Source organism: Scomber japonicus, chromosome 6 (genome assembly GCF_027409825.1).
Source record: "Scomber japonicus isolate fScoJap1 chromosome 6, fScoJap1.pri, whole genome shotgun sequence".
Taxonomy (NCBI): Eukaryota; Metazoa; Chordata; class Actinopteri; order Scombriformes; family Scombridae; genus Scomber; species Scomber japonicus.
This window is the reverse complement of record NC_070583.1, coordinates 27,881,155-27,898,872: the sequence shown is the minus strand read 5'-3', so window position 1 is coordinate 27,898,872 and position 17,718 is coordinate 27,881,155. Positions and strand designations below refer to the sequence as shown.

General features: G+C 40.5%; 1 protein-coding gene across 1 annotated transcript in view; it reads right to left on the bottom strand.

Annotated features, from left to right (window-relative positions):
* rsrc1 (arginine/serine-rich coiled-coil 1) overlaps positions 1-17,718 on the bottom strand; it is a 119,989-nt gene that overhangs the window by 46,530 nt on the left and 55,741 nt on the right. Inside the window, exon 6 of the mRNA XM_053321259.1 lies at positions 13,200-13,251. Coding sequence (XP_053177234.1) covers positions 13,200-13,251 — 52 coding nt within the window. The remainder of the gene's footprint in view (positions 1-13,199; positions 13,252-17,718) is intronic.

Here is a 17,718-nt window from a genome sequence, read left to right as displayed (position 1 = left end):
TGCACCATAAAAAATAATCACAGGTTGTCTTTCCAAGGTAGAGGAAAGGCTTTTAACATTCAATTATATTTCCATAGCCTGCATGAGGAAGAAGATGCAATATGACTGTGCTTAATACTTGAGCCCTTGAATCTGTTGAATTCAATCATTTGAATGCAATTTCTCTTTACTAGACACATTAAAACATTTTGCAGGATATAAAATTAGCTAAAGTCAAGACGAGTAATATAAAGAACTTGAAAAATAAAACACAACGTAAGAATGAGCTGAAAATGAAGTGTCAGTGTGTCCTCTCTGTCCTTCATGTCTTTGTAGTGATGTATTGCTTGCTTAAAAAGTGAGCCATGGAAGAGTACATCACATACTGTGGGCAGGAGTCAGCCACGAGCTCCACACTACTAATATAGTCGGCATCTGTGGATCTTGTTATTTCTCCTGACGTATGCAGCTTCTCCCTTCTAATCTTATTTAAGACACGGACCCGTACAGGCGTCTGCAGATCATAGACAGCCACTTCATGTGTGTGACTATGATAATAAATGTGCATGCAGACAGCAACCATGGATGGATTTTAACACCTCTTAATTTTTCTTCCTCCAGCAAAGTAAAAAAAAAAGCATGGAAACATACAGTACTGTCAGTAACATGAATGTATAGTATATATATTGCCTTGTGCCATCTTAGTAAGTGATGGCACGATGTGTCAAAGTTTAACCGTCAACTGTGTTAACACATTGACAATGTATGAAAAGTGAGTTGATAACTGATTTAATATAAAAGCCAAGTCAATTGAAATGTCAGTATAGAAAATGAAACTACAGTAATACAGTCATATGTATGGAAGTGAGTCTCCATCATGGGCCAACAATACGAAGCAACTACCAATGTGATTCAATGTGATGCAAAACAGTAATGCTGTATGCCATTCAGTATGCAGAGAGTTTTTATTTCTTAAGGATACAGCAAATCAAAAATTAACAAAGTGCCATTATTACTTTACGTATTTGTTTCTCTAGTACTGCAACTCGGTAAGCGTCTCATTTATGCCGTTTCTTTTGTTCTCTGTCTCCAGTTTATGTGCATATGCTCCATGGCCCAAACAATTACTGTCAAAATAGTTACACCAAGTTACACCACTGAAGCATTTGAGAAACACTTAAGTCAGGAGGAATCAATCTGAATATCAAATTATTGCTAAAAGATGATTAGTCACATGTCTAATAATTATGTATAAATATTGAGATGCAAAGATGTTAGAAATGATGCCTCACAAAACTGCATTGTAAACATTATGCCGGTGCCCCAATGCAAATCTTCCCATCCCCTACAAAAAAACGTGTCTGAAGTTACGACTGGAACATTAACGCCAATCTTGTCATTTCTCGAGCCTGTTCAATCAAGTCATCTTATCTGTATCTGCTGTGAGATATCAACCTGTGCCATAAACTCAGAGCTGTGTAATAACCTTCATCTGCCACATCAACATTATCACCCTTTGCGTTTTTCCTAACCTGCCTACCTACCTCCACCCTCCACCCTCCACCCTCCACCCTTCACCCCCTGCATCGGGGAAAGCAATTGCTCACTGTTGAGGTATTTTACACAGATTTGTTGTCAATTTGTTGCTTTCCGGTGGAAAAAGTAAATGTAATAATAATGAGGGGGTAGAAATTCATTAAACACGTGAATGAAATACTTTTCAAGTGCGAGAAGAAGATTCATGGGGATGTTCATACGGCTCATAATCATGCCTCCGTCTGCTCAGCCTGCAATGGCATAAAACATTTAATCTGGGATGAACACTTTCTGTCGCTTACTCTCTCTCTCTCTCTCTCTCTCTCTCTCTCTCCTTGGACCCTCTCCCTCTAAACCCCCCCCTCCCCTTTTTACTCCCGCCACCCTCCATCTTCCTTTCTCTCTCCTTCAATCTCTCTCTGTGACTGCCAGAAACCACAATCATAAAATTATTAAAATGCTGTTTGGCTGCCATTAATCAGTGCTGGTGATAATTCCTCGTGTGGGAAGTGACAGAGCATTAGTCACATACCTCTTGGCCTCAACAGACAGAGAGTAATGAGCCACGAGCCGGACCGGGTCAATCATAAACTCATCAAATGCGTCATTTAATTTCTTCATTTAGACAAACACAATTTGTTTATGGGAAAGATATCAGGTGTTGTGGAATGAGAAACGGCGCTGAAACGCTGGTACATTAATCAGGGCTTGATTACACGCGACTCTGCGGTTGTTTATCCTAATTTCATTCATTTCCATCAACAAAGCAAACACAGACGAACACAGCCATTAGTGATGGTAGGGGATGGCACAATTACAGCCTCGTATTAAATAAAGTGATGATGAATGGTCCAATACAAACTAAAACAAAGGGGTTTTTATTACTTCAATTCCATCCCCAGCCCTCGCCTTCCTGTGTATGTGTGTGTAGCCTCGCTGGTGTGAAAGCAGAGAACAAGCTTTTTTAACTTTACTACTAGAGGAGGCCAGATTGATGAGAGAAAATAAAGAAAAAATTAGATACTTTGAGTGAGGTATCGACTCCTTTGAAATGACAGTTGGTTATATATGATAGCAAAAGACAGTCTTGTCTGTTACAGTTACATTTCTAATTGATATCAGTGGGTGAGCTTATTATAAAAGCAGTAGAACGTGATAGGAAAGCTGCTACACACATGTACATTTACCTACATACACACACACACATTCACACACACTACAGAAGCTGATAAAGATGAAAAAAAAGAAGTGACAGCAAAGTCAGATACAGGGTTTTTTTTGATCATGCAAAGCTTCAAGAAGCCAGTCGGAGTGTTTGCAGCTTGTTGATGCAGTCCAGCAGGCAGGCCATAAAACTGCACGGGGTGTCTGCCGTTTTCTCAACATCACTGACTGTTAGCCATAACAACATCCAACACTGCCTTAAACAGAGCTGTAAAAATCAAACGTGTTTAATTGTATAACGTCACATACATTTCTACAATACAGTAATTATTGCTTTCAGTAACTTAGAAACCTTTGGAAGTGCTCAATTAGTTTCACATGTAGTAAGCCCACCTGCAGTTTGGGACTTCATGATATCATCAGTAATGGACGTTATTTCATTTTATATTTTATATTCATATCATGATGTAGATGATGTAGGATAGATGATAAGCTGTACTTCAAAAAAAAACATACTGTTAAAATGCAAAAAGGCATGTATTACCAAGAATTATATAGAAAGCAAATTGTTCCGTTAGAGACTATGATGATGTCATTTATATGCACTCTCCTGCTTCTACTCTTAAACTATTGATGCAGTCTTGTCATTCGACCTTATGTTCGTACCTGTGGATGGCTTTAAATCTCACTGTTGTATTCTTCATCACAAAGTTGGGTTGGGTTTGAGTCGTTGGCAGTGAGAAGAGAACGACACTTCATTCTGTTTATATACAAAGCTCTCCTTGGCAAACTTCCTGGGTACTTTACATGTCTTATTAACTATAGTTCAATTTCACACTGCACTAGTTCCCAAGTCTATTTGGTCCTTGAAAATCAACACGTTAGCACTGAAATTGGGAAATTGACTTTAACACTTCACATAAGTGGAACAACTTGTAGAACAAGCTCTTCCCTTTTAATCATTTTAAATGTCTTTTAGTTGACAAAGGGCACTGTGAATGTGTTAACCTTAAGCTATTACGTGTATATATTGCTTTTATAAGCTTAATATGTTTCATATTATGTGTTTTATTGCTTTTATATATGGCTTTTATTGATTCTTATATTCTATATTGCTTATCTGTTCATATTTGCTTTTTTAATTTTCTGATTATTATTTCTTATATTTTATATTTGTATTGTAATCAGGGCGTCCTTGAAAAGGAGAGCTTGGTCTCAATAGCCTAGCCTGTGTAAATAAAGGTTATAATGAATGAATGGATGAAAACCACTCAGCTTTTTAAGCTAATATTCACAATTAAACAAAGGCTTCATCTCTCTTATCTACAGTATATCTGACACAAAGAAACATTCCCGCTCACACTGGGGTTCAGTGGTTTGTAAATGGATGCTGACATGCTGTCAGGCGGAGCTAGGAATCAAACTACCAACCCTGCAATTACATATCACTGTCACCCCTACACCCACCACTATTAAATCACGCTTTCCTCCATCACTCACATGAAGCACTGCAAGCAATCACAAGTGTCAGGGCCACATCATTCATCCAATTTGTCTGCATTTACATCTCAGAACAACAGCTGAGCTGCGCATGTTCGTGTGCATATCAGGAGATACAGTATCCCTAGTACGATAAGCAAATGTCAAAGAATAAATTATAGGATTTCATTAGTTCACATTTTGGGTGAAGATTTAAAAAAAAGAAAAAGAAATAGAAAAGCTAACAGAATCATTTAGCAAAAATGTGTCAGTCTATGATTTGGAAAGATTTCAGTTGGAGACTAAGTGACATCAAACAAGCCTTGGAGTTGTTGTTGTCCTTTAAAGTGAATAAAACCAATCAATTCAATCACATAAAGAGCCATCAGCTGAATCCAGCGAGATGAGTGTACGAAGGCCAAGGTTGTTGCAGCAACCCATCCTCGTCCATCTATAACAGGAACGTTGAACATCCATCCATTTTCTATACCTGCTTATTTGTATTCAGGGTCACGAGGGGGGCTGGAGCTTTTCCCCCAGCATGCACTAGGCGTAAGGCGGGGAGACATACTGGGCAAGCTGTCAGTCTGTTACAGCACACGAAAAACACCTTCACACTGATGAGGAATTTAAAATGTCCAATTCACCAGAGCACAGAGAAGCAGAGTCACAGTGAACTAACTACACTGACTTTCTTAAATCAATTAAATGTTTAAAAAGAAATTCTATCCTGTCACCAAATTTGGAAACTCTACAGACAAAGAATCAAGTTCAAGGACCTTGTTCCTGTTTTACATATTACCACAGAAACACACCATTTAGTTCCTAAATTCACTGAGACCAAATATGATTAACAACCATGACCACAATATTAAGCAAAATGTGATTAAAAAACATTTTAGGCCTAATTGTGCAACCCTGGTCTTAATGTGAAATACAGTGTGTCACAGAGTAAAAAATATTATAAATCATAGAGGCAGGAATGCACAGGTCCACACTTTCCTGCTCCAGGGCCAATTGGACAGCTACAACCATTAAATCCCTAAGAACATTTACAAACACACACAAACTTGAGATGGTCAAATACAATAATTAAAAAAACTGATGATGTCCCAAGACAGCTTACTAAAAGATAAACATCTCTTAACTGCCTTTCCTTTAAAAAAAGATGCACCAGCAACAAAGTCTTTTCCAGCAATTTCCGTCCACATGGTGAGAATTCAGTTATACTGTTGTTAGCATTATAACACCCTCTTTACTTCTTCCTTCTCATCTCTCTCAGCCTGCATTCTTTGCATTCAGCCTCCCTCTCCACCCCCTCCCAAAAAGCCCTGAGCGCCTGCCAGCGGTCCAAGGTAATTAAATTACTTAGCAAAGTTTACTTAACAGTAAATGGTTAGCAAAATTTAAGGTGATTGCAAATTTGCTTTCATTCCACTTCAATGGCTGGCCTGTTTAAGGCTCGTCTGCAAATAATTAGCAAATACATTTGCATCAAAATCGTTTATACCATATGTTGCAAAATTATGGAAAGCAGCAAATTAAAAATATTCTTTTTCTGTTATGGAAATGTCTACATGTTGAGAGGAGAGGGGGAGAGAGAGAGAGAGAGAGAGAGAGAGAGAGAGAGAGAGAGAGAGAGAGAGAGAGAGAGAGAGAGAGAGGGAGAGGGAGGGAAAGATATCACCATGTGTCTCTACACACTGACAACAAGGAGGAGAGAAAAAAGGAGGGAGGAGGAAGGAGGGCGTAAAAATGACTCAGTTTGGATTTGAACATACTCATAATGGTCTTTTTCAAGAGCTCACCAGATGCTGTTTGAAATCTGCCCACAGAAGAAAAACAAAGCCTTCTCAATCTCTCACTCTGCGTCTGTTTCTCACACACATACACATACACCGAATCAGAGAATTTCCTCTAAGTGGCTGACATCCTCTCTTTAGTGCAGTATAGACTTCTCCCTAAAGCAAGGCAGGGAAAGTTGTACACTAATTTGACGAGTACTTTTTACACTCGAGACCTTCAATCTCATAACAACAAATTAGTGAAATAACGATAACTAACCACAAAACGTAAAAAAACATGGGATCTAGCCACAAAATAAAAAAACAGAAACTATACTAACTCTTTATAATTGATTCTAAGGCTTCAAATAACTATTTTGTCAATTACTAGATTAACTGCTTGGTCCATCAAATGCGAAATGTGAAAAATGTGCAAGTAGACATCTTTTTGTCCATCTAGTTGAAAAGTCACAGACACAGTATATTTAGATTAATATCACAGACAAATAAGAAAACAAGCTAATATTCATGTTAGGGAATCCAGTATATGTTCGGCATTGTCTTTTAAATAATGACTGACATAATTACCAAAATATATAGTTGATTCATTATTTCACCTTTAATTTTGCTGTTAAATTTGTGACATTGTCCTTAATCTAAAACACTGAAACGATCCGGGTGCAGAGGTACGCCAAGCTTACTGCAGCAAAGAGAAAAACAGGGGGTAGCAGAATCTGTGTTTATTATACCCATAAAACAAACCAAAAATCAATTGTACATAAACCTTTGATCCATGCAGTCCATAGGTCACCCAGTCCATCCTGCCATTGACAGACACCTTTGAACTGGGAAGCTGGTTTCTTGTTGAAATAAATAAAATCTACTTGTAGGTGGAGAGGACCACAGAGATCCATTTCAAAACACATCCTTTCTTAAACTCACACAAGCACCTTTTAAGCATAAACAGGCTTGTTTAGAGAGGGTCAAGAAGGAACAGCTTGAGGCACAAGGGCTATGAGGTATGGCTCTCTAACTGAGCTCGACAAACCCTTCCCTCCATCCATCCACCTCTCTCATCTGGAGGTCGGTCAGTCTGCCACCAGTGTCAATCTGTTACTAAGTGAGCGGCAGGGGCTGTTTGATAAAAGCTTATTCAGGTATTTGGGTCCTGTGTAACTGGAAGCCCCTCGCTCTCTCTCTCTCTCTCTGTGAGACATAATTACGACTGTTGACTGGAACAGTGAGGTAATGGCACATAAATCCAGCTGATCAATGGTTACAGAGACTAAATTACAGGACACCCCTGTGCCATTATCCTCTCAAAGGACAACAGGAGATACATTCCTGCACACATGTTAAGGGGATTTCTGTGGCTGGATTGTAATTGTTTCATTTATTTGAATATGAAGGAAGTTAGAATTCAGGCTTATTGTTGTGAATAATTAATATTTTAAAATTTTAGAATCTGAAGAACAAAAAAAAAAAAAAAGAAAAGGTGAGGAAACCTGAAAGCATCTTTGCTGATTTATTAAGTTGAGGCTTTTAAAACTCCTGCAGGGTAAACATTAGCAAATCTCCTCCATGGACCTGCTGTTTCAATCATTAAACTATGTGAGTGATGATTAGCCGTTTTATTCTCTGCCCGTTTTCTCGAATTTTTCTGATCTTTGACTGAACCTTTACTTTTATATCAGAAAATACTAATTCGACTGCCTTGATGTAGCAAGACAAAGCAGTAAAAAAAACACACACAAGAATCCTTGAACCTCACAACAACATAATCATCTCATTCTTTAAAGAAGCTGTCATCTATTTGTTTACCATCTCTTGGCTCCAAATGTTGACTAACGAAATATTACAAAACCCTGCATCCTCATTATAAAGAAGCCCTCAGTTCAGTCAAACAGTAAAGTGGCGTGCTGCTGTTGTCACGTTTAGCGAAGAGAACAGGTAGTTAGGAGTTATTACTGGGTAATTCCCTCGTGTTTCTACAGAGAAAATCCCCTTTCAGATAAAGGTCTAACACTGCTTGGCGTTCATGGCAATCACCTCAGTCATGTTACACGAAAAGGTGAAGCTATGACAGCACAGTGATGAAGATGGATAATGTGTGATAACTGTAATTCACTGAAAAACAAATGTTGCGCTGCATTCCTGAGAAGCAGTAACTGCTAAATCTCAAGGACAATGACAATTAAGGTAGAAGGAGGTCGAAAGAATATTGGAAGAATGAAAAAAAAAAGAGGAAAACAAGTTTGGAGAGAAAAATTATGCAAAGAGGTAAAAGAAATAAAGAGTGAGGCATGGGACATAAAAAGAGCAAGGTCTAGTCTGAGTCTCCCCGTCCCAGTCACCTCTTATCCAGGCAGAACAAAGGGCGGCAGCCTCCTAAATGTGGCGCATTAGCCCTTTAGTTCCAGAGGGGGTAAGGTGACACCCTCCATGTATGTGGTCTGTTCACCACACATCTGTCAGGGCCTAAGGGGGTGGGCTGAGGCAGTGGGAGGGACAGCGGGAACTGGAAGCACAGGGAAGAGTTCGGAAAGAAGCCGCGAGCTCGAGAGAAAGGGTGTGTGTGTGTGTGTGTGTGTGTGTGTGTGTGTGTGTGTGTGTGTGTGTGTGTGTGTGTGTGTTCAGAACCCCTGCTGTGACAGAGACGCCTAATACCCCGTATTTACTGTGGAAGAATTGGTTCTATCGCATGATGCTGCTAAGCTTGGCTGGTCGTGCCCCCCCTTTGCATCTTTATGTCTGTCATTCAGCAGATATAGACAGCAGATACAAAACAGGCAGAAAAACATAGAGACATAACCACCAGAGATACAACATGCTCGTAAACATGCAAAAATCAGACTTACTGGAAAGGCGGAATCACGTGTCAAGCATTCCTTAAAAACGGAGTTAATTTGTATCTTGGTGGGTCAGAGGTCTAAGATACACAGCATGTAACAGCAACACCGCCCTGCTCCACTCTGGCAGAAAGGCTGAATTTTTTCCCGGCATTCTCTCTTCAACTTGTAAACCTGTACTGTTGGACTTTTTAATGACTTGAATGCATTATTATCTAGAACACAAATATTATATATAGGCTTGTTATTACAGCATTACTAATATTAATATTACTTCAGAGTTATTGAACAGGACTCACCACTACAACCAATTGCCAAGAAATGTGTTTCAGAAAAATGGCTAATTTCTTAAGCCATAATATTGAAATTATTTATTCTTATTACTCACTTCTACCCTTTGTGGTACATTTGTTATAAAAAATACATTACCGATGGCAAGGTTTGCAGAGGCACCTGACAGAAACATACATGATGTACAGTAAGTCATATTCTTCAGCTACAAACATATGCAGAGTTGATATTTAGCTAATTAAACTAGTTATATTTTGCTCTATGTAAAAGTGTGATTTGCATCACTTTTCATATGTTCAGAAATTAAGATGTGCCATATTTTTCCAGTTCAAGTAACAGACAAATTTGCTTGAAGGCACCACAAAGACTTTTGGAGGCAATATCAGACCTTTACCACTAAAAAAAAACATTGCTAGAAAATCGCAAATAATAATCCACATAGTTCAAATTAGAAACTTTCTCTGAACCAACTCCAGACAAGTGTCAAAAGTAGCCAAACCATAGAGGAAGTTAATTCAGACCAGTGAGCCCCTGCCAAGTTCAAGCCTCTGATGAGATCTTAAGGATTGTTTGTTTTGCTTCTGTCAAAGGTTCAAATAGGGAGAAGACGGAGGTTTTGATGACCCTTGGCCCTCAGGTCCTTAGTGGGTGTTCTGCAAACACTCCCTATTGACGTGTGGATAAGGAGAGGCCCGCTGCCTTACACAGCGCTCATGCTCATTTGAGTGGAAATGGACACTGCACTGAAAAGAGCTAAGAACTGAGCAAGAGGCTGAAAAGAAAAGAGTATAATACATATGTAAGGGTGTCCTGGTCGCTCTGTGTGTGTATTATGCACGTGCAAGTGCATATGAATGTAAGTATTTTCCATTGTGAGAGCTTTGGATTAGAAAGTAGGAGAATTGCAATATTCATAATGTAGGTGCTAAGAGATGTTCAGGTAGATCCAAACACTGAAAATCTCAGCGAGAAACAAAGCGACTAACAGCAGAAGTCTGTTGAGAGACTTTCACTAAAGATAAAGGAGAAGTAGAGCAGACCACACAGACAGTGCCACACACCTGTAGTAGGGACATTGCTGCTTTTTGCTACGATAAAGACTAATATCATCTAACTAAATCTATCTGAACTTCCTCTTTCATGAAAACCTGTGCAGGAGGATTCCCTAAGGTCTGATCAGTGCATGCTGGGATAAAACACCCTGAGCAGGTACAAGCAGTCAAAAAAAAAAAAGAATAAACCAATGTCCACCAATAAAAACTGTTTAAGAGTCAAATAATGCAGAAATATAAATATATGTATTTCAATTTGATGTATATATATATATATATATATTGTTTAAATAAGATCTTTTTTTAGTATCCATGCACACATATGTTAATGAAATTGTGAAAACGATTTCATTATTGATTAAATGTTTTTGAAAATATGAAATTAAATGTGTGTGTGTGCATTTGTTTGTGTGTGCGCACGCAAATGTGTGTTTGATATGTAGGCCAAGCAGGAAGTGACCCATAAACATATCCATCCAGCTCTTTCATTGGGGGCCAGTGTTGCCCTCCTCCTCTCACCTCCTCATCATCCACACACATACACACATACACACACACGCGCACACACACACACCCTCTCTCTCTCTTTCACACTCTCTCTCTCTCTCTCTCTCTAAGCCCCCAGTGAGCGCTAAGCAGGCCAGCGGGCCAGCCAAGGGGGCTCATTACAGGTCCACAGAGCCCCCCAACACAAAGGCCTGAGCCGCTTTAGCCATGGGATGATCTGCTCTCTACTGACTAGAGAGAGTCCATAGACGGACAAAAGGAGGGAGGGAGGGAGGGGACGGGAGAGAAAGAGGTGGAAGAGAGCGGAGAAGAGGAGAGGAGAGGAGAGCCGCAGGCTTTAAGGATGTCAGGAGACCCCGAGAGAGAAAGCCTGGCGGGCGCTCAGAGAGGAATGGAGGGAAAGAGGAGGAGGAGGAGGCTTAAGCTCCACAGCTACGTCAGGACATTAACATTCACACAACCTCCCAACATCTGCTGCTTCCTTCTCGCCCTCCATCCCTCCCTATTTCCATCCATATCTCCCTCTGTCCGCTAACAACGTTGGAACAAAGACAGTAAGATGGAAAGTGGGAGGACAGAGAGACAGAGTGGGATATGGGGGTAAGGGAAATGCAAGAAGAAAAAAAAAAGAAAAGAAAATAGAGAGAACCAGAAGAGAGATGAGACTCATATGTTCAGAAGATTCAGCAGCCACTAGGTCACAGGACTTGAGAAAAAGACAGTATCAATGTAATAGTGTCAATTACATGAATACATGATCAAATTAGAGAAGGCAATCAATGTTTACTTATAAAAAGGCATTAATAAAATAAAATGACATATCAGTTCAAATACCAAATATGAACTGGCTTATCAAGCTAAAATCTGCCGTCCATTTGTATTTTACTGTAGGTTGTTATGAGTGATATGATTATGGGCACCTGAAGGCCTGACACAGGCCAGCCCAGGCTGTCTGGTGAAGACCATCTTTGACTGAGCCATAAACCTGTTCTTTTGGAAGCCTCCAGGAAAAGAGAGGAAAACCAGAGACATGTCCAGTGCATTAAAGCCTCTCCTCTAGTCCTGCGTCTGGCCCTGGGCCTGTGTCTGCACCAGTCTGGCTCACTGCACTCAAAGCCACATGCTCAATTTTATGATGCCTCGCCACCATTAGTGCAACCCTGCCTTGAGGTGGCAGGGAGTGTTTGGTGTCTGATACACACACATTTAAAAACATACTGGGGTGAGGGAAAACTTCCATTTTTCTAAAAAACCTGCTGAAAAATGTTAAGTGTGTAAAAGAGAATCTGAATGTTTGAGTCTGTGATTTGGCAGCAGAGAACTACAGCGTTGTTCAGTGACCTGTCCCACACTGAGGCTGAACAAGTCTTAAGTGAGGTAAGTGTGTGGCTGCTGGGTGCTCTATAGATGATGTATAGACGCCTGCTTCTTTCATATATTTCCTGTGGTGAAATTAGAGCCCTGTTCCTGAAGTGCAAGTCCGTGTATGTGTGCGCGCATGACTGTAAACATGAAGACATCTTTCTCCACAGTCAATCTCTGCCTGTCACATCTGGCTCGCAACTCTACCCCTCGAATACACACTGGAATATATACACCGTGTGCATGGTGACATCTATGACTTATGTACTGGAGGGAGTGTTTGAAATTAAGCTGCAGTGAATATGGGCCCAGAAGCTCTCAGAGCGGAGAGCCGGAGAGCGGGTGTGCGCATTTATCTGTGTGTCTGTGTGTTGTGTGTGTGTGTGCGATGAGTGTGTGTGTGTGAGAAAACAACCATGAAATTCGTCCAGGTCTAAAGTGGCGTCTGCATATATGAGACTGGCTCATTTCCAGCTCCATATAGAAAAAGTTGTGTGTTAGGGCTGTAAAACATGACTGAATATAAGACCTTTTATTTTATTTTATTGTTTCTCCCCAAAATGTAATGTACTGTATATATCTTGATATTCATGTATTTTCTAGAAAATGGCTTTAAAAACGGATTTTCCCATTCAAAAATCATTCAAATATGAAAATGATCCTGGAACACTGAACATTGTGCATTAGTGTTGGGCTGTCCTGTTTCATGTTCAGTAGTAGGCATGTGTCTTGTTTGGTGACGATGAAACTCAGCACCATTAAGTCTATGACTGTTACTCTGCCACTCATACTTACACTAACTAATTCCATAGTATAAAACTGGGCCAGCTTCCTGTCATCTATATGTATAAAAGTAACCAAATAAATCAGTATAAAAAGTAATTAAAGTCACATTGTTCTGTACTGTTTCTTTAAATAAATGATCTCAAATACACTGGTGACATTATGTGACTGAGGCATGTTTATGAATTACGGCAGAGGTAGTTGGATAAATGTGACGTGTGTAGCGTTAGTAATAACGGGTCCAGCCTTCAAGTCCAGTCCCATCCCCTCTCCAGGCAGCTCTAGACAGTATTCCTACACACTGTCTTTAGCTTAGCATCCCTGAACCAGTCAGAGATCATAAATGGCAAGTTTCAGGTCATGTGATCAGCTCTGATATATAGAAAAAAGCCAAACGGTGGTCATGTGCTTACCTGCAGCCTGAAGAACCATATGCATTCGAACTTTAGCCTGTTCTGATGGAGTCTGCAGAAAAGTGACGGGCAAAGAGACAAAAACAAAACACTTCATTAGAGGTGGCAGTCTTCTTGAGGTGCACACAATGACAGCAGCAACAACAAAAACAAACTGCAATTTAAAATCACATCGATCAATAAAACAAGAAAAAGCAAAACAAGCTGAATATGAAGATAAGAAAACAAAATTGTCAAGATAGAAACAAAAAGCAACTTATTACAAAAATGTTCCAATTCTGCAATAACTAAAAGTAACATCTGTGTACTGTTGGATTCATCAGATTTTGTATTAGTGACTTTTTGAAAGAAAATCAACTTTTGATGTGTCTGGTGTTTGTAGAGAGCAGATTCCAGACAGCAGAAGCTTTATAGAGAACAGCTCAGGGCACTTAAAGCAGGGCAGACACTTGTTAACCCCAAGTCATCATAAAGGATGATCTAACTGTTTACTATAACAGCCCCCTGCCTGACACTTCACAAAGCACAGTTCATGACAGGACAGGAAGCCCCCCACTGATACAACTTTATCTATATAATCTAGCTCTAAAATAAATGCTGTGTCCCTCAGGCTAAAATATATTTAACCCACGTTCATCTTTAACTGCCATTAGAGTGAATATTCCCTTTAACTGTCCTCGTGGAGTACCGGGGGACAACTTCACTGTGCTACTGGTTTGGTCCTCTATAAAAACCCCTGCTGGTGAAAAACAGAAAGCAACAACATCTCTGACACACCAGGGAGAATCCATGAGGAAGAGATGAAGAGAAATTTAGAGACAAAGAGAGAGTGAGAGAGTGAGAAGTGAGAGGAGAAGAGAGAAAACAAAAGCTGCTGTAACAAGTCTTTGGAGAGTTGGATAAGAGGGCACAGAGAGCACATTTTAAAAAGATCACAGCCAAAGCCTCAACATATTCCCCTTCCTATTGGGTGTGTGTGTGTGTATGTGTGTATGTGCGCATCAGAAACACTTAGCGGGCATGAACGGGGGGAGGGCCTTGTGCTTTGACAGCTGTATTGGGAGGCACAGCCCTTTTTCCTGACATGCCCTCAAAAGGGCCTTGCTGTAATTCCAATATCACTGCTATTAGATTTGAGGGTCTTAATTGTCAAGGAAGAATGATGGCTACGACAGGGCGCGGAGCTATAAAAGGCGAGCTCGCTGCAGATTGCTCTCGGAGGTTTTTTCCAGGGCTGCCGTGGCGCAGCGGCCCTCGTTACCATGCAGCGGCGGAGACTGTGTGTAGGATTAGAGAGAAATTAAATGCTAATGGGGATGGGATCTGAATCCGCTGCCTGGGAGCATCATTTAGACGACAGGGCCGGGGCGTCGCTGACAGGCAGCGCTTCCTCCCTCCTCCTCCTCCGCAGACAACCCAGGCTCTTCCTCCCATCGTTCCTTCACCCGGCTCCCCACCCCACCCACAGCAAAAAATCTGATTTATCAAACTGTAAACTTGTCACTTTGTAAAAACGTCACTTTTCGGTGGCAGTCTGGGAAATATAATGACCCCCTTTAATGTAGCGATGTCAGAGTGCTACATCCTAGATGGAACACACATCAAGGCACTGCACAGACACAGACTGACGCACACTTAATGCAACATGGGTGTGTGTATCTGTGTGTGTGTGTGTGTGTGTGTGTGTGAGTGCGTGTGTGTATCCCCTGTAGCAGGTGACATAGTGGATCACGCTCACAGTGGCTGGCACTGCTCGACAGCTGAAATTACCAATCACTATTATACTGGAGGAGCTGAACAACACTTGAGGCCTTCACCCACACAGATATGTATATACACACACACACACTTCCCATCTTCTGCATGAGGAAGTGATGAGGGCACGATTCAGTCTTATTTTTTTCTCTCTTTTTTTTGGCATCTTTGCCTTTACAGAAACTGTTTTACAGCAAAAGAAGGGATTACATGCTTCAAAAATAAAACTCAGTTATATGGTTGAGGCTTGGACACAGAAATCAGTCTTGGTACAAGTAGTAATCTAAAGCAATGAGACATCACAGCTTAACTAACCTGATCATTGTGTTCTGTGCAATCATCTTAGTTACAGTTTATTACAACACCCCCTCAGTAATTACATTAGCATTTGTTTACATTGGCCTTAAGTCGGTGCATCCTCAATGCTTTCACACATATAAACACGCTCTCCTGCCAGCTCTTCAAGGGTAACAACGCTGAATAAGACAGAACAGAAATGGGCTGAAACGTTCGAGCGCTGTCAAAGCAGCTATTTCCTATCTCCTGCATATGGAAAAACACCTGCTTTGCTATCAATTACTTTGAAGAGGGCAATATCTTTAAATGTTTAAGCAGAGTATCAGCAATATTCTGCCTTGCGTGATTCATTGTTGAATTAACCTTTAAATAAATGCAGAGAAGAAAGAGAGGGAAAAAAAAGAAAAAGCAGGACAAGAGTGTGGGCTTCCTGCCTACGGTACCAAATGGAGGCATAAACAGGCTAATTAATATCAAATTATCATCACAACTAATGTAAAAAGGTACTCAAAAGTCAGCTTACAACTAAGCAAACATAATGATACAGAACCCACACACACACACACACACACACACACACACACACACACACACACACACACGACATTACATGTTTTCGCTCCTCTATTTTTCTCTCTAATTCACACATGCATGCCCGCTTCCTCTGTGTGTAATTCATTAGTAAACAATAAAAAGGCGTTAATTGTGCTCCCCAGAGGCAGATCTGTGTTCCCCCCACTGGGAGAGAGGCACCCGCTGCATCTGAAGTGCCTTCGCCCCTCAATTAGAACTGTGCCTTTCCAACGCACACAAACAAACATGAGACACCGAGAGAAGGACTCAGAGTGTGTGTGTGTGTGTGTGTATGTGTGTGTGTAGGATGGAAGTGCTTGGAAATGATCAGCGCTTTCCTTACAGGGGCTTTAGATTATCACACTGTGAGTAAAGGGGGAAACAGGCAGAGGGGGACAAAAGACCAGACAGAAAGTTGCTTTTGTTTTTCCTCAGAGCTCAGGAAATATAGCAGACAAAAAGGGAAAAGAGTGAAGAGGAGGGAAGGTGAGGAAGAAATTTAAAGTGTAAGAAAGTAGAAGATGAGAGGAAACGTTTTGCAAAAGTTAAAAGAGAAAAAAGTTTTACAAAGAAGAAATGTCCAGATTTGTATTATTTCATTTGGTTTGATTTGCCCCGGTGAGGACTTGAAACGGGCCATACCATTTGACGACTTTCAAATGACATTGCGCAGGTGTGAGCCGTACAAAATGGTAAATGGACTGCACTTATGTATCGCTTTCAACTTGATGAGCAGAACAAAGTGCTTTACAATGCCTCTCATTCACCCACACACATGCGACCAACTGAGCTCCCGTGTGAGGAGCTGGCCAGTTTGAAGTTCAGTCACAACAACTGCCACAAACCTTTCAATTAAAAGACCACCTGAGCTGTGGCCGTCATCTTAAAGGCAGGGGGGTATACTGGGAAACAACTAGTTTGTATGTAAAGTGTTTATAGCAACAATCAAAGTCAGGCTGAAAAGTGTACCATCACATCTCTAAAAATGATAAATAAATGAACCTTTACTTAACCAGAAAATCTCTTGAGAAACATAACCTCAAGGGGAACCTGGGTAAAATAGCAGTACAATTAGTGTCCAAAAGTTACATAAAGACACATTCATTTCTAACAGTCACATCCAGAACAACTGATCGGGATCTGAGAAATATGAGAGAGATCAAACTTGTTTAAACATGGGGGTAACGACACGTAATTTCAGGCCATTTTTCCTTTCTTAGTGTTGTACTTAGTTGTATACATGAAAATTGCTGCTTCATTTCTCACTTTAAAACACTCCGACTGCTGCATGAAGTGGCCACGAATGTCAGATTGTCAGTTTCATAAAGTTACAGCAACTGTTTGACTGTTTTAGTCCCAGTGGCAAATTAGTGGGGTTGGGTTTCAGACACTGTTAAACCATCCTTCAAGTGCTTCTGTTACATATGGAGCATATCCGTGGCTTAAATATCACCCCCTGTTGGGCTATTTAGCAATAATAATATATTTCAGTTTTATGTGCCTAGGTTTACAGATATCTGTGACTCCATAAAACCCTCTGTGAACACTTCCATACAAGTTAATGAAGTGACTAGTGTAGGTATTATTCTACAGAACAATGTCTTTTCCTCTCTTTATAGGTGTGAAGGAACAACCTTGTACAAACATCCTGCTTTAAAAAACATCTGCCATGCACAGATTTACAGTGTATGCTGCACTATTAATGCCAGCATTACCACTCACCCACTATCTAAATTATTTACGCCTGACTCAGAGCTAACCCTAACCCTGGACCAGAGAGAGGAAGTCCAGCAGGCTCACAGTAGGACTCAAGCTTGCTTGTTTACCTTGCTGCAGCGACGACAGACACACTTAGACATGCTTTGCTGAACTTAAGTGCCCAACGCCCGTCCCA